This window comes from Haliaeetus leucocephalus, unplaced genomic scaffold (assembly GCF_000737465.1).
Source record: "Haliaeetus leucocephalus isolate CR32 unplaced genomic scaffold, Haliaeetus_leucocephalus-4.0 Scaffold462, whole genome shotgun sequence".
Lineage (NCBI taxonomy): Eukaryota > Metazoa > Chordata > Aves > Accipitriformes > Accipitridae > Haliaeetus > Haliaeetus leucocephalus.
Genome location: NW_010972898.1, coordinates 6372333 through 6391326, shown reverse-complemented (window position 1 = coordinate 6391326; position 18994 = coordinate 6372333). Strand labels below are relative to the sequence as shown.

General features: G+C 37.7%; 1 protein-coding gene across 1 annotated transcript in view; it reads left to right on the top strand.

Moving 5' to 3' along the window:
- Window positions 1–18994, top strand: part of DACH1 (dachshund family transcription factor 1) — a 219333-nt gene that overhangs the window by 93641 nt on the left and 106698 nt on the right. Inside the window, exons 4-5 of the mRNA XM_010575249.1 lie at window positions 9029–9184; window positions 9724–9896. Of these exons, the coding sequence (XP_010573551.1) occupies window positions 9029–9184; window positions 9724–9896 (329 nt within the window). The remainder of the gene's footprint in view (window positions 1–9028; window positions 9185–9723; window positions 9897–18994) is intronic.

Sequence of the window (18994 nt, the reverse complement as noted above, 5' to 3'; positions counted from 1 at the left end):
AAATGAGGACGAGTTAGGTATTTGTGAAAGGAGACAAATGGAAAATCTATTTTTAGGTAAATGTCACACAGCCTGTAACTGAGTTGCTGAGCTTTGACTTGTGTTGGACAGTTTCATTATTCATTAAATTGAATTTTAAAAAAGCTTTTCCTGTGTTAATCTTTTTGGTGAAATAATGAAGGATTAGTATAAAATATAACATATATATTCCATGGGATTCATTGTCACTGTAAAAAGAAATTCTTTCACTTATTAGTTTATATACTTTCAGTATTTTCTGATTCATGATTAAGCATATACTCTGTTATTCAGCATGTAGAATTCCATCTTATTTCCTGGAATTACCAGTTTGTACTGCGGTTTTTATTTATTAGAACATAAAAATGGAACGGGTGAGTAAAGTGGGTACAAATATGGCTTACAGTGCAAAGTGCAGTTATCATTTCTCTGCCATTGCCAAGAAAAACTTATGCAGTAAAATTAAGACAGTGAATGAAGCAGTCAACATGACTGAGGCTAAAACCTGTTTTTCTGATTGCTATTGTCTGCAAAGAAGAAACTGTATGTGATTACAAAGGTTGTCTTGGCTTCTCCTTAATGTATTTCTATGGGAAAACGTTTATCAAAGAATAGTCTTTTTTTTTTTTTTTCTCAGAATTTGTTATACCTATCTGTGCTCCATCATGACAATAGCAGAACTCCAAAACCAGACCCGTAAGCCCACTATGTTAGAGAAAATTATAAAAACTTTCAATTATCAGGCCGCATTGCTCATGGCCTATTTAAGAGCATAAGCTTGATTATATAACCAGAAAATAACAAGACAAGGCTTTGTGAGGGGGAAAAAAAGAAAAGAAAAATCCTTATATAGAGCAGAATGCACAGTGTTCCAGAGAAGTCTTGGGAAACTTATTGTTTTCCTGTGTCATAGTACTTACTCTCCTGATCACTTTGTGATCTCAGAAGAGGTAGTAATATTTATTTTTTTTTAAAGTATCAATAATATGAGACAGATACTGTTTACATATGGCAAAGATAATTTTGCTTTTAATGATGTAGCAGTAACATAGAGGTCTTTCTTACAAAAGTGTCTTTATCTGTCCTTTATACAGTCTCACAACACTCATATATTGCAGATATATACTACAGCTGATTTTAGGAGACTGAATTATACAAAAATGGAATCACAAATTTATAGCAATTCGAAGTCTAAAGCAGCACGATTTGATTTGGACAGTTATATGAAGAGGTTTTCTCACTGTTAGGATGCTAAGATTACCAATTTTTAGCACACTGATTATGCATATTTTCCAGTGGACATAAATAGCCTAGATAGTGAATAGTCCACTTAAGAAAAATGAGACAACACAGCTGATACTGATGCTTTGTTTGGTAATTGTTGCTGTGATACAAATTGTTTCAGCAAACACAGAAGATAACAGCAAGATTAGGGGACTTAAAGGTCAGTAGCACACAAAAAGAAAAAAAAAGTAGTGGTTTGCTAGTAGAAACTCAGGTTCTCTTTTGTGGTTTTGCTATGTGATATTGTTTGTGTATGTAATAGTACCTGAAACCATCCCTGAGCGAGGACTGGGATTCACTTGCCTAAAGACAAGCTTGAAGTGGTCTCTGGGATGCCATAAAATTTCCAAATTTTCCACATGAAAGGAATGGGAAGACCTGTGGGCCTGGCAGATAGCCTAATTTTAATTTCCAAAATCCACCTATAATCAAGAAAGGTTTGGCTTAGTTGCCTAGACATAGAAATATGCTACTATCTTAGATACCCTTGAGTATCCTGCCTGATCTACATCTCCAGATAGCCATGGGGTCTGCTGCAGGTGCTGTGTTGTACTCACCAACCCTGTAAGACATGGCTCAAATTATTTTGGCCATCTCATGTGGTGTGTGTTTAGGCCATTGAGTTGAGTCTGGGAGAAGGGTCACTGTAGTCCCTGGAACCAGGAGATTCAGATTCAGCTGACCAAAGATAGGTCTATCTCCCACAGAGCCTGTTGGCAAGATCCTTGTTGACTATCAGGGCAACTAAACTGCTCAGCTCGTATTGTCAGAACCTAAATTTAGGCAAACAGAATCCTAATGGGGACAGAATGAGAAAGGAAAAGGAGTAAGCAAATAAGAGATGTGATTGTAAAAATGAGTCTGGTACGTTTAGATCAGAGTTTGTTTGCGAGCCTGACATTGTACAGTTTTCTGCTTCATTTTCTTTTTCTTGGCTGCATTACCTTCTAGTCCAGAATTGTTTTCATTTATTATTACCATCCTTAGCTACCTAATTGTGCTACTAATGAATACAAATAATCCAGGCATCAGGCTTTTACAGACCCACTTCAGTGTACAAATAATGGTTCGTTGTGTAACCACTGATTATGGGAGAAGGTAACTCACATTATGGAAAATATGTGCTGAAATGTTAGTGATGGGGAAAACACTGAATTCTGTAGTCTGCCTTTTAAATTACAAAAATGTATTGTCATTTTTATTCCATCAGTTGTCCATGATGAGTAAATATGAGACAATCTGAGCCCAGTTCTTAAGCACATGTACTTATATTTGGAACTTCTATTTCAATTTTTTGAGTGCTTGTATTAGCACTATCACACATGAAATACGTAGTTGGCTACCAAATTGCCTATTCAAGTGCACATGTATGGGGTTTGAGCACTCAACATTAAGCATTTGCATTTCAAAATTGGATCCCTTGTGCTTGAAAGCCTTGAAAATGCTACTCTATGGTCAGCCTAGTGCAGCATCAATTGAAATGCAGTTTGAATGCAATGTAGAGCTTCCAATTGCTGCTTCAGAAAGTGTTATGCTGAATCTGGAACACTTTGCATAATTTAATTAATTATGCCACTAAAAACTGATTTTCTCTCAATTTAAAGCAAACAGCTTTTATGAGGGTGAACTGCAGCACCCAGGGATATCAGGTGTCCAAGCTTTTAATCCTATTACAAAGACTTGACAACCACTGATGGAAACTGGAAAAACATAAGCCTCCAGCAGGGCAACAAGTGGAGAGGAAGAAGGCAACAGATTTTTAATACTCTTTGAAACCACTGTACGCATTAAATCAAAATCAAATGTAAAAAGCGACAGAACTGGTAGCTTGCACTTTGTTGTGCAGACGGTGAATAGTGTCTAAGGAATAACACTTATTTCGCTTTGACATTAATGAAAATAACTATTTCCTCTAAGAGGAAAATTGCTCAGCTTAACTAACATAAGAAAAACACAGCAAATGGCCAAGACTATTTGTATCTGTGTCTGTCCACTTAAAGTGTTCAGGAGTGCAACAGCCTGTAGTTTGGAAGTGGTTTCTAATGTTATGGATTGCATTCTGTCTATGAATCATTTTCCTTGTAAACAAATCTTGACAGACGATGCCAGACTACAAGTATTAAAGAATCTGTCACTGCCTAAATGCAAGCCTCGATACTTAGCTTTCTGAAGCTTGTATCCTCTCTTCCAATTTGTTATTTGGTTCAATACCACTCTAAAACAATAGACACTGTAATTTTGAGGCAGAAGGGGGTACTGATTTAGAAAAGCTGTAATTTCTGAGCCACATAAGCAGTGCCATAATTGGCGATCTATGACTGACCGTGCAAAATTCTGTGACCAGGTTAGGAAGGGTCACAGCAGAATTGACTCCATCTCCATATCGAACATCAGTGTGTAACATGAAATTAACTGTACTGTAGATGACCTTGCTAATAAATACGGAAAATATCTTATTACTGGGAATTCACCAGCCCTATAAAATGCAAACATCTGCCTTGCTTATAATATTAACAAATATTCATATAATTACTAATATATATTTATGCATTATGTGTATTCGTTTATATATATGAAGGGGGAAAGGGATAAAACCAGGCTCACTAGAGATAAGCCTGGGGGCAGCATGCCAATGTTTGAGGGATGGTGTGCTATGTGAGGTCCTTCAGTCTGCCGTCTCAGTGGAGAAAGGGGATGGAGATCCATACAGCAGCAAAGACACAAGGGTTATTGGTGTGTTAGAAACCACGGAAGTGCCTGAGAATGGTCACGTAGGAATTAGAGCTTCTCCCCCCCCAAAAGGTGGTGGGATCAATATCCCAGCTGAAGTGCATCTACACCAATGCATGCAGCATCAGCAAAAACCAGGAGGAGCTGGGAGCCATTGTGCAGTGGGAAAAGCATGATATAGTTGCCACCGCGGAAACACGGTGAGATGACTCGCGCAACTGGAGTGCTGCAATGGCTGGCTATAAACTCTTCTGAAGGGATAGGCAAGGAAGGAGAGGCGGTGGGGCAGCCCTGTATGTTAGCGAGTGTTTTGACTATCTGGAGCTTAATGATGGTTATGATAGGGTTGAGTGTTTATGGGTAAGAATCAGGGGGAAGGCCAACAAGGCAGATATCATGGTGGGAGTCTGTTACAGACCACCCAACCAGGATGAAGAGGCAGACAAAATACTCTATAAGCAGCTGGGAGAAGTCTCAAAATTGCTAGACCTTGTTCTTATGGGGGACTTGAACTTGCCAGATGTCTGCTGGAAATGCAGTACAGCAGAGAGGAAACAGTCTAGGAGGTTCTTGGAGTGTGTGGAAGATAACTTTCTGACACAGCTAGTGAGTGAGCCATCCAGGGAAGGCGCCCCGCTGGACCTGTTGTTTGCAAACAGAGAAGGACTTATGGAGGTTAGAGGCCGTCTTGGGCACAGCAATCATGAAATAATAGAGTTTTCAGTTCCTGGAGAAGTAAGGAGGGGGGTCAGCAGAACTGCCACCTTGGACTTCTGGAGGGCAGACCTTGGCCTCTTTAGGAGCCTGGTTGACAGAGTCGCTCGGGAGGCAGTCCTGAAGGGCAAAGGAGTCCAGGAAGGCTGGACATTCTTCAAGAAGGAAATCTTAAAGGCGTAGGAGCAGGTCACCCCCATGTGCTGAAAGATGAGCCAGCAGGGGACTGCCCTGGCTGAACAGAGAGTTTTGGGTGGAACTCAGGGAAAAAAAGGAGTTTATGACCTTTGGAAGAAGGGGCAGGCAACTCAGGAGGACTACAAGGATGTCATGCGGTTATGCAGGGAGAAAATTAGAAAGGCCAAAGCCTAGCTAGAACTTAATCTTACTACTGCTGTAAAAGACAATAAAAAATGATTGAATAAATACATTAGCAACAAAAGAAGGGCTAAGGAGAACCTCCATCCTTTATTGGATGCAGGGGGAAACATAGTGACAAAGGATGAGGAAAAGGCTGAGGCACTTCATGCCTTCTTTGCCTCAGTCTTTAATGGTAAGACCAGTTGTTCTTGGGGTGCCCAGCCCCCTGAGCTGAAAGACGGGGACAGGGAGCAGAATGAAACCCCCATAATCTAAGGGGAAATGCTTAGTGACCTGCTACACCACTCAGACACACACAAGTCTATGGGGCCAGACAGGATCCACCCAAGGGTGCCGAGGGAGCTGGTGGAAGTGCGCTCCAAGCCACTTTCCATCATTTATCAGCAGTCCTGGCTAACTGGGGAGGTCCCAGTTGACTGGAAGTTAGCAAACGTGATGCCTGTCTACAAGAACGGCCAGAAGGAGGATCCGGGGAACTACAGGCCTGTCAGTCTGACCTCGGTGCCAGGGAAGGTTATGGCGTGGATAATCTTGAGTGCCATTACATGGCCATGTACAGGACAACCAGGTGATCAGGCCCAGTCAGCATGGGTTTATGAAAGGCAGGTCCTGCTTGACTGACCTGATCTCCTTCTGTGACAAGGTGATCTGCTTAGTGGATGAGGGAGAGGCTGTGGATGTTGTTTACCTGGACATTAGTAAAGCCTTTGACATCATTTCCCACAGCATTCTCCTGGAGAAACTGGCTGCTCATGGCTTGGATGGGTATACTCTTTGCTGGGTAAAAAATTGGCTGGATGGCCAGGCCCAAAGAGTTGTGGTGAATGAAGTTAAATGCAGCTGGCATCCAGTCACAAGTATTGGGGCCAGTTCTGTTTAATAACTTTATCAGTGATCTGGATGAGGGGATCGAGTGCACCCTCAGTAAGTTTGCAGACAACACCAAGTTGGGCGGGAGTGTTGATCTGCTTGAGGGTAGGCAGGCTCTACAGAGGGATCTGGACAGGCTGGATCGATGGGCCAAGGCCAATTGTATGAGGTTCAACAAGGCCAAGTGCCAGCTCCTGCCCGTGGGTCACAATAACCCCACACGACGCTACAGGCTTGGGTAAGAGTGGCTGGAAAGCTGCCTGGCGGAAAAGGACCTGGGTGTGCTGGTTGACAGCCGGCTGAATATGAGCCAGCGGTGTGCCCAGGTGGCCAAGAAGGCCAACGGCATCCTGGCCTGTATCAGAAATAGTGTGGCCGGCAGGAGCAGGGAGGTGATTGTTCCCCTGTACTCGGCACTGGTGAGGCCGCACCTCGAGTCCTGTGTTCAGTTTTGGGCCCCTCACTACAGAAAGACACTGAGGTGCTGGAGCGTGTCCAAAGAGCAATGAAGCTGGTGAAGGGCCTAAAGAACAAGTCTTAAGAGGAGCAGCTGAGGGAACTGGGGTTGTTTATCCTGGAGAAAAGGAGGCTGAGGGGAGACCTTATCGCTCTCTACAACTACCTGAAAGGGGGTTGTAGCGAGGTGGGGGGTCAGTTTCTTCTCCCAAGTAACAAGTGACAGGACAAGAGGAAACGGCCTTAAGTTGCATGAGGGGAGGTTTAGTTTGGATATTAGGAAAAAACTTCACCAAAAAGATGGTCAAGCATTGGAACAGGCTGCCCAGAGAAGAGGTTGAGTCACCATCCCTGGAGGTATTTAAAAGACATGTAGACATGGTGCTTAGGGACATGGTTTAGTGGTGGACTTGGCAGGGCTAGGTTAACAGTTGGACTCCATGATCTTAAAGGTCTTTTCCAACCTGAATGATTCTATGATTCTATGAATTTCAGTGGTTGTTTTTTAATGAAGCCTGAAGTGTCATAAAACTGGCTTTATTATTTTATGGACATATGCCCTAAGATAGGATGAATAACCATTTGGAACTACCTGTCTTTCTCTGTTGAATTTGTATCAACACCTACATTTTGGCTAAAATTAAGTGAGATTAACTCACTTTTTGTGTTTAACTCTTATTTCCAGAGTCATATTTGAAGTATACTCAAAATAAGTGAAATATGTATGCCACAGTGGCAAAAAGCAGAAAATTAGAGAAAATAAAATCAGAAGGAAAAAATATTTTTTCTAGCTAAGATTTAGGTCCTTCAATTATCTATGTGTTTGAAAGTAGGTTCATGGTTTTTTGAGAGTCTCTGAGTTCTCAGAATACAAGAAAACATGTTCACTTATCAGAGGTGATGAGATTCAAATCATGTATTAACCAGTTCAACTATGTACACTGCATAAAGGTTGTGACAATTTCTTGTAAAATAATAAAAGTATCTCATATAATTGATTCTTTTCATTGTTTCATAAAATTGCTTTGTTTGATTGCGGGAGAGTTTGGACTGAATTTTCATTACCTATTTCTGAACAATTTACACTGGGATTGAGACAGTATTGAGCTAATGAGTTAGAATTTATATTGAGCCTTAACTGTCTTCATGAAGTAACTAGGGAAAGAAAATCATGGCAATAATGGAGTATTTTTCATTATAAACTATGTTGTACAGCTTTTACAATCAGGTTTTTAATAGATCTAGAGAAATTAAATTGGAATTCTACCAACTTTTGTGCTTTTGTCATCCCATGAAAACGATGTTAAAAAATGTCAAGACTAATGTGCTAATCCCGTTTCTACTGAAGGAAGGACGAGGTGGTATCAGTCCTGTTGTTTTTCAGGCCCTGTTGTTCATTAAGAAGTAAGATGTACATAGAAAAACATTCAGAAATATGCAAATTGAGTATAGATTAAATAGGTCTTGACTGAAAGTAGAAACTTTCAAAGTCAGGAGGGTGAAATTGTGCTCTATATGAAAAAGGAAGCAATCATGTATTGCTGATGGATATATTAATACTGCTGAGAATGCATGCATATATACATATTTATTAATATATTCAAACATTGTTTATTGATTGCATATGGTAAATAAACTCATACAATGAGTGTATAGATTACTTTGTATGTGTAAACATACATATACTTAGTCTCAGCATTACACATAAATATGCACCATGAATAACATAAGTCATCAGATTGGAAGAGTTTAAACTTTTCATTATATATAAATGTGCAAATTAATATGGTTACATTAATTTTTAGTATTGTCCTTTAATTGTATCCTTCTGTTTAATTATGTGGGTATTTTTTATGAGGAGGTTTGCAGTAGTGAAAAAGGGTATTTCTCAAATATATGAATTATTGCTTGTCTCAACACTTAATGGTCCACGTTGTTCCTTGCTATTAGTCCTTTCCAGTACTAGAAGACTGCAGGAATCGATTAATAATCCCTTACCTTTTAATTAATAATATGAAATAAAAATTGAATATACAAAACAGAATCATCAGCCAAGCACATGTGCATGCATGTTGGTGCCCTCAATAAATTAAAATTTTAGTTACTTCCTATAATGTTTATTTATTTACAAATACAAGAAGAAATATGACTGTAGTTTAAATTTTAATTGGCATAAGAGGCAATACTCTTTTTTTAGACATTTTGCAGGCAAAAATATTCTCTCACATATAAAACAAATGCAGTATATAATTTTACTTGCTAAGAATGGCACAAGTATATGTAAAATATACATCAAACACAAAGTTCATGTGAATGAGGACAACTGTAATACTTTTAGGTTTGTGTTTTAACTGTTAACTTTAAAAAGTTATCCTTACATATCTTTTTCTTAGGGTGAAAAAAACCCCAAACAAACCAAAAGTCCTTCCCCCAACCCACATATTAAAGAAAAAAAAAAAAAGAATAAAAATTGCCACTTGCAAAAAAGGTTAGATTGCTGGCCTTGCTTGCAAATTCAGACACTGAAAATTTGGAGTCTTCCTTCAACCAAATAATTTATATTCATTCCCCACAGGCAGCAGTGATGGTTCTTGGGATAAAGAAAAACTTCAGTCTCCCCCCACCCAAGGATCACAGGCCTCTGTTAACCACCCCAACTTGCCTGGACAGCATAATGTTCCAGTTAGCCATCCTCTCAACCCTCTTCAACAGAACCACCTTCTGCCAAATGGTACGGGTTGACATCTTTCAGCACTAACATCAGCAGTTTTCCAATTCCTGTCTTTATTTTGTGTTTATATAAATAGGCTATGAAAAATCAAAGATGTGGGGAACATTGGAATACTTCCTTTAAAGTATTAAGCAGAGGAAGCGGAGACAATAGAGAACAAATACATACACAATAAAATTGATACTTAAAATAACTGCTAACCTGTGCATCAGTGGCATAATAATGCATTGCTAAGGCACCTTACAGCAGATATTAAAAAAGATAATAAACAGCCATTGCTTAGCAATGTTATCATACATTACAGTGATATTACCAAACTAAGAGGTCTAATAGCCTCTCCTTGTGGCTAGAAACCCTCCATGGTTGCTAGTGACTTACCCATGCATATCCCAGAAGAGAACTGACATATACCTGCTTTGTCCTGCAATGTGTACCATCTCGTCACTCATCACTTGAATATTGTCCATCAGGAGAAAAAAACCCCAATGTTTTAAAAAGATGCATAAACCTATTTCCCTTTTTTTTGTTTCCCCCACCAGGATTGGAACTTCCTTTTATGATGATGCCCCACCCCTTAATTCCTGTGAGCCTACCTCCAGCATCTGTCACGATGGCAATGAGCCAGATGAATCACCTTAGCACCATCGCCAACATGGCGGCAGCAGCACAAGTGCAGAGTCCTCCATCCAGAGTTGAGACATCTGTTATTAAGGTAACTATATAAAAAAAAAAACAAACCCACACAAAATTCTAGCACACTCACAGCTGTCATAAATATTATAAAGGTGGGTAGGTGTCAAATGTTATAAGGTATGTCATAAAGTCAAGAAACACAACTGTTGTAGCTCTGGGAACACAGTAGCCCGCTGGTGGCCAGTTTTATCTTCTCAGTTCTCCTCCCCTTCTCTAAATCAGTATTAAAACAGTGCTCAAGTTGAAGCATTTTCATGCAGAATACACAGCTTTCTGATTTTTCATATTTCATAGTCTGTAGTCTAATGGCAACATTCCTCAAGATATCAAGGAAGAAATTACTCCTTGCTTAAATTAGAATAGACTGTTCTTCCAACTTCTAAATCTAAGCATTTGAACTGAAATGCTGCAAATTATCTGAAGAAGGCTGAAAGGCTTCTTTATTTACCTCTGCAGAACCTAAATTGCCAAATCCCGGAACAGAATGGAATGAAGTTGCACAGAACAGACCTGGTAATCTGCAGGCCAGAACTGTAGTATTGTAGAGATATCTCAGACATATCTGATATCTGAAATTGTCTATTCATTTTAGGTTTTGTTTGCTGCCTGTAACAAAATTAGTCTGGTTATAGAGGTATTTAGCAGAGGCATGGAGTCTTCTCTCCTTCTGACTGAAGATGATCTGTTTTCATTTTAAAGGCATTTCTCCCTTACCACTAGATACTTAAAATTTGATTTGACATTTATTCGGATACCTACATTTTACCTGTTACACTTCTTTAGTTCTAATAAATGAGATACAGAAAGTACACAAATATTTGTGCTTTTATGTAACATTCACATGTTAGAAATAGACATGCCTTTGCATGGTTATTTGATATTTTAGTGCTGTGTTGGAAATCTGTCCATTAATGCAATTCCTTTGACAAAAAATGGAGAAACTTAAAATCTCTTGGACTTGCAAATCAAGAGTTGCAAAAGTTTTGATGTTCATGATGATTTAAGCAGAGTGAAGAGGTCTTATTAGGACATTGAACATGCTTGTGCTCCTGTCCTCTTTAACCTAACAAGCCCAGAATCACAAAGAACTATTCAGTTAAAAGTCAATAAATCTATGTTGCTGTTGACCTAGAAAAATATGGTCTGATGGCCTAATTTGCGTACCTGCACTTTCAAATGTAGGATCTTCTTTGGAGGCCTTCAGTGGCATCCCTTTCTCACCTTTGATGACATGGGGAGTTAAGACATTGGTTTGAGAAGAATTGTTTCTTTAGGTGCTATGTCAGCAAGGCTAGATTCCACCCTTATGTCCATCTTGCCCTTATCTCAGGAATATAAACACTCTGCTGCTAACTAACTGTTCGATTATATGATGATATCTGCACCTTTGTTTTTCTATTTTCACTTGATCAGTATTCAGTAAGAGTTACATGATGCTAAAGTTCTCTGGAACATACGTGGTGCTCTATTTAATTCTAAATTTATTTTCTTAATTGGAACAGTGACCACTGGTATTACAGAGGTATCTAAAAAATGAAGATTGGGATGGAGCACATGCTAAATGACACCTGACAAATACGAATTACTATGGCAACAAAACTTTGTTTTCACTATTTTCCCTACTATTTTCCCTTCTTTCATTTTCTGTGAGCTATTTGATTTCACTTGTAAGAGTACAAAATTTGACCTTCATGAGCATTGGTAACCTTCTGCTTCTAAAGTTTGACAAGCTGACTTCGAGCTTGTAAAGTTGATTTACAAGCTAGTTATAGTTATTAAAGTAGCCTAAGTAAGTGGCCTACATTTAAATATGTCTATGGGACCACACCCCAATGTGACCCCTGATCTTTGTCTGAAGTTATCAAAATCGGGTAGATTTCAAGTACAACATAGCTCTTACGCTATGTAAAAAAGTTTTCCTTCTGCGGAAAGCAGGTCCTGATGTGTTCACAGAACTCAGCACATTATGGGAATATTGCTGGACCCAGGAAGCACTTAACTGAGAAGTACTTCTGGCTCATCTGATCTAAACCTGTCTAGTAGGTTTAAAAGCATTGGACTCTGAAGGGATACTCTGTCATCATGTGACTATGTATATTATTTTAACCATAGGCAGTGCCATACCAGAAAATTTTCCTTATCTTAGAGTTCCTTAACTTCTTAACAAGTTTCTTTATAATCTAGGTGAGATTTTGAAAGTACCTAGCAATTTTTGGTTCTCTGTTTGAAACTTTTTAGCAGCACTTTGTAACTAGAAAATCATAATTTTTTTTTAAATCTTGCATATTTAAGCATTTGTTTGTATTAATAATCTACACTACTTATCTCTGTCATTTCTGAAAATTCAGCTATCCTGTATTCATGCTAATTAAATCTTTATCATAGCTGCCAACTTTTGCGCAGCTCCTGGCATAATATCTTGTGCAAGTTATTTAACAAACCAGGTTTTGTGTTCCCATCTGGTTTGCACATAACTGTAAATTAAAAAGATGTGGATTTACAATGAAGTGTTTTTAAATGGCCAAATTAACCTAAGTTCTATTTAGAAAAGTGCTCACTCAAGGGTGAAATATGCATTTTTTGAGTTTGCACGATTAAGTTAGAGTTTTGGGACATTTAGGCAGAACCTTATGGAGACACTATCTAAGTGCTGCTGTGGCTTCTTCAGTCAAGGCCTGTGACATATTGCCCACAATACATTTGTACTACAGCTAAATACATAAACACAAAATTTGCCTTCCAGAACTCACTTCTGAATGTGAGACCTTGCTGCACATAGTTATTTCAGTGATATTGTAAGGGCAAAGGAACTTTCCCTCAGCCCCTTTGTTGTACAACGTACGTCTAGATTTATGTCCTCTGTTTTTGTCTATGGCAGATGAATATGGTCATGTGGATAGAGATACCACAGCCAAGTAATTATGTTCCTATTTTTTAATACTGATCAGGATTGAAACATAAACCCCAGCAACATAAAAGCATGAGGTCATTGTTAGGGGGATTTTCTTCCCATGAGCATGGACATAATGTCACTGGCAGTTTACCTGTTCCTCACTAGGCATAGTCAGAGGCTGTGATTTTAGTGTCCATTGAATTATATGCACTGAGTAGTTGAGCAGGAAACTCTCTAATCAGCATACTTTTTGAACCTTGCACTGGCAATGTAAAGTTTATGAATAATAAGTTATAGCACAATCAAAATAAATATCTTAGAGGATAGATGTAAGTGAGAAGGTCAAACCTCCTTTCTCTTTATTTTTACAGGAATGGATAAATAGTACAGTTGCTCTCTTTCACAAAACTGTTTGTTGTTAGAATCATATCTTCCTTTTTTTTAATTGCCACATTTTTTAGACTTTTTTGTTTTGTTTTCATTATCTTCTGGCTCATTTTTTTAACCCTAATTTTACTTAAATGTTTTTCCTCGGTAATAATGTTTCCATAAGTTGATTTGAAAAGTTTGTGAATCACTCATCTTGGAGTTCATAGTTATAACCTGAAATGAGAGCGTAGATTTGAAATTAGAGTACAAGATGTTTACGAGTTTAAACTCTGCTTGAAAGTTAGAATACCTATGAGAAATTTCTACTCTGAAAAGTAAATCAATAGTAACCTTATCTAATTAAGTGACAAAGAACAAAATTAAGTCTTAGAAAATCTAAGTCTTCAGATTATAAACAACCTGGTTCATTGGATAGAAGAATTGCCTTTGTGAACAGTGCCACGGTAGATGACTTGCTGACCTTTCCTTCCAATTCACCGAGTTCACAGTTAGTGCTGTTATCTTTAAACTCACAAAGCTTCAAATGCCTTTCTATTACTGGGCAATATTTCATTTCTTCATGATAAGAAGTTGGAATAAAGCTGAGTTCATGTACTAACCAAACATTTTATCCTTGTATGTTCAGGAGATGAGACAAAGACAATTACAAGGGAAGCCTTACAAAGCAACACCTTAGATTTGGCAGTGAACTCTGAGCTCTAAAATCTTCGGAATTATATTTCAGAAGAGTGTTGTGCCCTTTCAAACATGAGACGAACATTACATGTCTTTTTATAATGGAATGTTTAGATATATGAGTTGGATGAATAAGAGGAGAGCACCAACAAGCAGGGAAAGCAGATTGTGACAGCAATGAATTGCAGTGAGTGTGACGGCTGTGACCTGGGGATGCTTTAGACATGAGGTGGCTTTCATCACCTGCCCATGGATGCAAAGGCTCAGCTTGTTAGCAGTTTCACTACATCAATTTTTTTCACCTAGCAGAAAGATATATGAAAATATAAAGGACATACCTCATATTAATAGCAACTTGAAATATTTCTACATTGTAAAAGTTAGAACAGAGAAGCTTGCCAGAGTCAAAAATTGCACTTTATCTGTATAATGTTACTAATACTTACAGAAAGAATTAAGAATAAAGCAGAAGAAACTGATACCTCCAGCTGAAAAAGTGACCACTGGCACAGCAGTTTTCCACTACATATTAAATACATGAGACTAAATTTTGCTAATTTGCTAAATATATCACAGCACTGGTTGTGTTACACTTGTTCATAATGTTTCTCTCTCTCTCTCTCTTCCTGTTACCCAATAGCAGAAATTTACTATTAATTTATTTAACCAAGGTAGCTGCTGACAGATTTTAAAAAAAACAAACACCTCTGTTTATAAGCCTATTCTGATATGAAATTTTATTTTAACATTCATTCACTTTTTCATTTTTCATTGGCAATATGTGTGTGTTCCTATTGATGTCATTTAATGTTCCTATGTTTTTCACCTATAATTGCTGCCAAAAAGTCCAAATAATAACCAAAGAGAAGAAATATGACACTGCCATACAGAAATGACAGAACAGAGTACATTTAAAAGTCTCAACAGAGTACATTTAAATGTCTTATGTCAGAGTGGCAGTGAGCAAGTTCAGAGAGTGGACCTGAGAGGAAACAGACTCCTAAGAGGAAAATGAGCAAGGTCACTTCATGGAGGGGTTGGGCAGCAAAGGGACTACAGAAGCTTCAGCTTAAGTCTTCTCTAACTAACTGCTGTGTGAGCACCCTTGCATTTAGTGCTGGCTTTTAATACCAAAAGATATTGGCCATCATAAGATGTTTCAGTGTAGAAGAGTTTACTGATAACTTATTTTCCAGTTACAGAAATGATGACTTTTTTATGTTTAGATAAAGTGTTTCTCAAAATTGGCTGGCACGCCATCCTGTGAAGACAGGGACCATAGGAAGTACCTTGAAACTACAATTAGACACCCTGGATAGAAAACCCTTCCACTTTGCTGCTATTACCAACAAAGCAGAATTTTCCTGTTCTATAAACTTGAGAAAACTGTGAGAATTGTCAATGTACCAGATTTACTGTAAAATCTTTAGATCTGACTGTCTTCATGCAGTGAGTAAAATTACATCCAGTGAAGAAAAATATACTATACACAAGTGCATGAAGAGTGAAGCTACTTCCATTTCCCCGTTGTCTGATACATGAAGTAAAATCAAGTTTTCTTCTTCATATAGGGAGAAATTTGCTTTAATATAAAACATTTAAATGTCTTCTAGGGCATAGTTCATTGGACCTATTTTAGATAGCTACTTTAGAGTGAGGTGAGTTGTACCTTGGAAACGTAAATGTATGGGTAAAAAATGAGCCTAGGGTCACTAGCTCAGATGTAGATATTTGCAGTATACATGACATTTAGTCAGATGATTTCTTGGTGTTTGGCTGGGTGTATGGTTTGGATTGACTTTGAGGGGTGAATTCCTAGTGTTGCTTCTTAAGCTTGAATGGTTGCTTTTGGAGTAAGACTAGATTTTCAAAAGAAGAGAGAAAAAAAAAGAAAAAAGCAGGAAGAGTCTGTCCAACTTGCTAATAAGTAATTACTAATTCAATTTTAAGAGGTTTTTTGCATGTTCTATGGGGGCTTTTGTATACCTTAGAAGGATATTTTGTTTGTTAGACCAAATATTCATTTAGAAGGCAAAATATAATTTATAAATTTAGCTGAAAGGATACACACAAAAAAAGAAGCAGATTCAAAACAGTTGTCAGGACATTTTTATGAGAATCCCCAAAATCCAGAATTCTGTACTATGAGGCTCCATGGCACTTCCAGAAATGATCCTGCTTTATCATGATTCCAAACTGTCAACACCTGGAATGATACTCTAGTTTCACCAGTACATCCAGGCTCTTTCATGGCATTGATAGGTATCTACTTTTGTTTGTTTGTTTGCTTGCTTGTTTTTGATATCTGTAATGGCCTGGTCCTATGAAACTCACTTCCTGCCTAGGTCACTGTACTTTATGAATTGCCCATGATTTCAAAGGATTTGGTTCTCTGTTGTTGAAGTACTGTTAAAGGATTACTTGGGAGTCTCCTGTTTGGAATTCCTGTCAGTTAACTGCTGCTGATATTCCCAATAATCCTGTAGTAAACAGAGCAATAAAAATCAAGCAAATTCGTAGTCTTTTTGTCTGTTGATCTCCTTCTATATTTTATGCTATCAATTATCAGTATTCTTGTGATGGGAACAGCAGGGTAGAATCAATGAAAAACTGCAGAAGTAAAACGGAAATCAAGTTAACTTAAATTGGTCCAAAAGATAAATAATAAGTTCAAGATATTCACAAAAAGAGAAAAAAAAGTCTTATGCAAATACCATGGATTGTGTTCTTTATAAGAAATAGATCCACTATTTAAAACAATAGTGCAATTAACAACAACACAAAACATCTGAACTCCTGAATTTTGATTGGGATTAGAAGTATGTCTGTAAGAACAAGGTGAGAAAGATGACATGCATCAGTGGGAAGTTAGCAAGATCTTTAGCAAGCTAGTGATAGTATGCAAATAAGGAAATAGAAATGAAATATTGGATCAGTTTGATAACACACATTTTATAGTAGTGATTGAGGAAGTTAGGAAATAATTATTAGCCCAATTCATCTTACAGTTCTTAGGATTAAACATTAATTTGGAGTCTCATAGCATTTTATACTAAAGCTGAAGGAAAAATTAAACTGTGAAAGCAAAATATCCTGTTTGCAGGCAATACAAAAGATACCCAAGTAATTCATTTATTTCACCCATTCAACTAATACAATGTCAAATAAGTATGCCATTTTACAAAAAAGCCATTCCTGGAATCTTTCTCACAGAAGTTCAAAATAGGTCAGTAAGGAACTGAAGAGTAAGAAGTCTGTGTTTTGGTCATTGTGAAAAAGATTATTATAATTTTACCACAGAAAGGCTTGGAAGCCAGGTGCCTTCCCAGAAAGGTCAGAATATTATAAAATGATTAAAAGCTCTTAATTTTTTTTTAAATTAACAGTGTGTGTCATATATCCTTTCCTCAGTACGAAGTTACCTAAACTATTGAAAAGTATGACACTGAAAAGAATTTATTTTATCCTCTGCACTTCAATGACTTAAAGCACAAATGTCCTTAAAGGAGTTTGTACAACACTGAAGAGCATCAAGACAGCTGAATAGTTTTAAAAGCGATATACTTCTACAGCTATACTTGCATGTCTAGAGCTCAGCCCATGACTAAAATTAAAGGATGACTAAGCCGAAGAGATGAGTCTTACTGAAAAGCAAACTAGAACAAAGGAAAAAGATGAAACTGAAAATACCTGTAGGAGAGAAATATGCAGGAGATGAAGGCTGTGCTTGCCAAACTGGTTGGTTATTGGAAGTAGGCATATTCCAACTTTGTCAGAAAGATTCTGGAATTCTGTCACTAAGTAACAGGAATGACAAAGAATAAAGAATGTTTGTGGAAAGACTGAGGTTCTGAGAACCTAGAAGATACCACTTCCTTGTCTACCTTCTTAGGAGCAGAAGGATTAATCCTACACATATTACCTGAAATGTCTTTTCCTGGATAGTGATATAGGGACCAACAGCTGAACTCCATCAACTTTGCGTTTTGCTGTATTTCTGAGGAAGACTTTTGGTAAAGAGGCACTTTTCAAACTATGAAAACATGCTGCTGGAGCAGAAAGAAAAGAGGCAAAAAAAGAGATTAACATTAAACACCTACCTTTGTGACCTGGTAAGAAGAAAAAGACTTATATGATATAGGGAAGAAAGTGTGGTCTTCTAGATACCATTACTGATGTATTAAGATAAATCATAATAGGAAGTTACTTAAAAGGAACTTTTGGAATGAGATCTTACAGTATGGTCTTTGCATCTATGCAAAGACCTGTTTGAAAAATGTACAAAAATGTTAAGTACATCAAGACACTTCTTCGGACAGACTGAGGCAGTGTTATGTTGTGGGTGATATGTGGTATTCTGGAACAAAATTGGAGTGGTTTATCATTCTAGAAGCAACTTCAATCTCATCAGTTAAAATCTCTGACAGTTAAAATCTTTTACCTGTTCTTTACAAGATAAAAAAAAAAAAAGCCCAGTGTCACAAGAACAATTCTGTTATTTATGAAATTGACTTGATATTGAGGGTGTGTAACTTGTAATGTCAGTGGAGTAAGAATACAGGAAAGGGCATTGCAGCTCCCTAAAGTCAAAGTTTCATATATGATAGGAGCATTTTCGGAGGAGTTAAATGTCAGATTCTTAAATGCTTAGGATGCATGATTTGGATCAGATTGTAAAGAGCACCAAGACAAGGAATACTTCAAATTTGGCCCTTAAGAGTGTGTTGTCCCTTGCTTAGTATAGCTTCCCGTTCTGATGCATAATTTTGAAAAGTTGGTTGACCATATGTTAAATTGCTACATATGCTCTAAATTGTTCACACTACTTTTTACTCATGAGTACCTGTAGAAACAAATAGGGAAGCAGAAAATGGAGAAAAAAGGTAGCTAGCGAGGGTTATGTTTTACAAGTGATGAATAATTGCATATTTCTTGCTTTCTAGTAAATATTGTCAATAGAGTTTGGGGAACTATTCAGCTCATCAGCCAGTAAGTGCAAGGATAGTGTTTTTAGGATCCTGCTGCCACTCCAGAAGGCAGCAGATCTTTTGTAGGTCCTGTCTGTCAACCTGGTGTGGACATCTCAAAACCCTTCAGTAGCTCAAATGGCTCAAATGTGAGCAGATGAATTGAGCTGTAGGTATCTGGTTTTGGAGGAG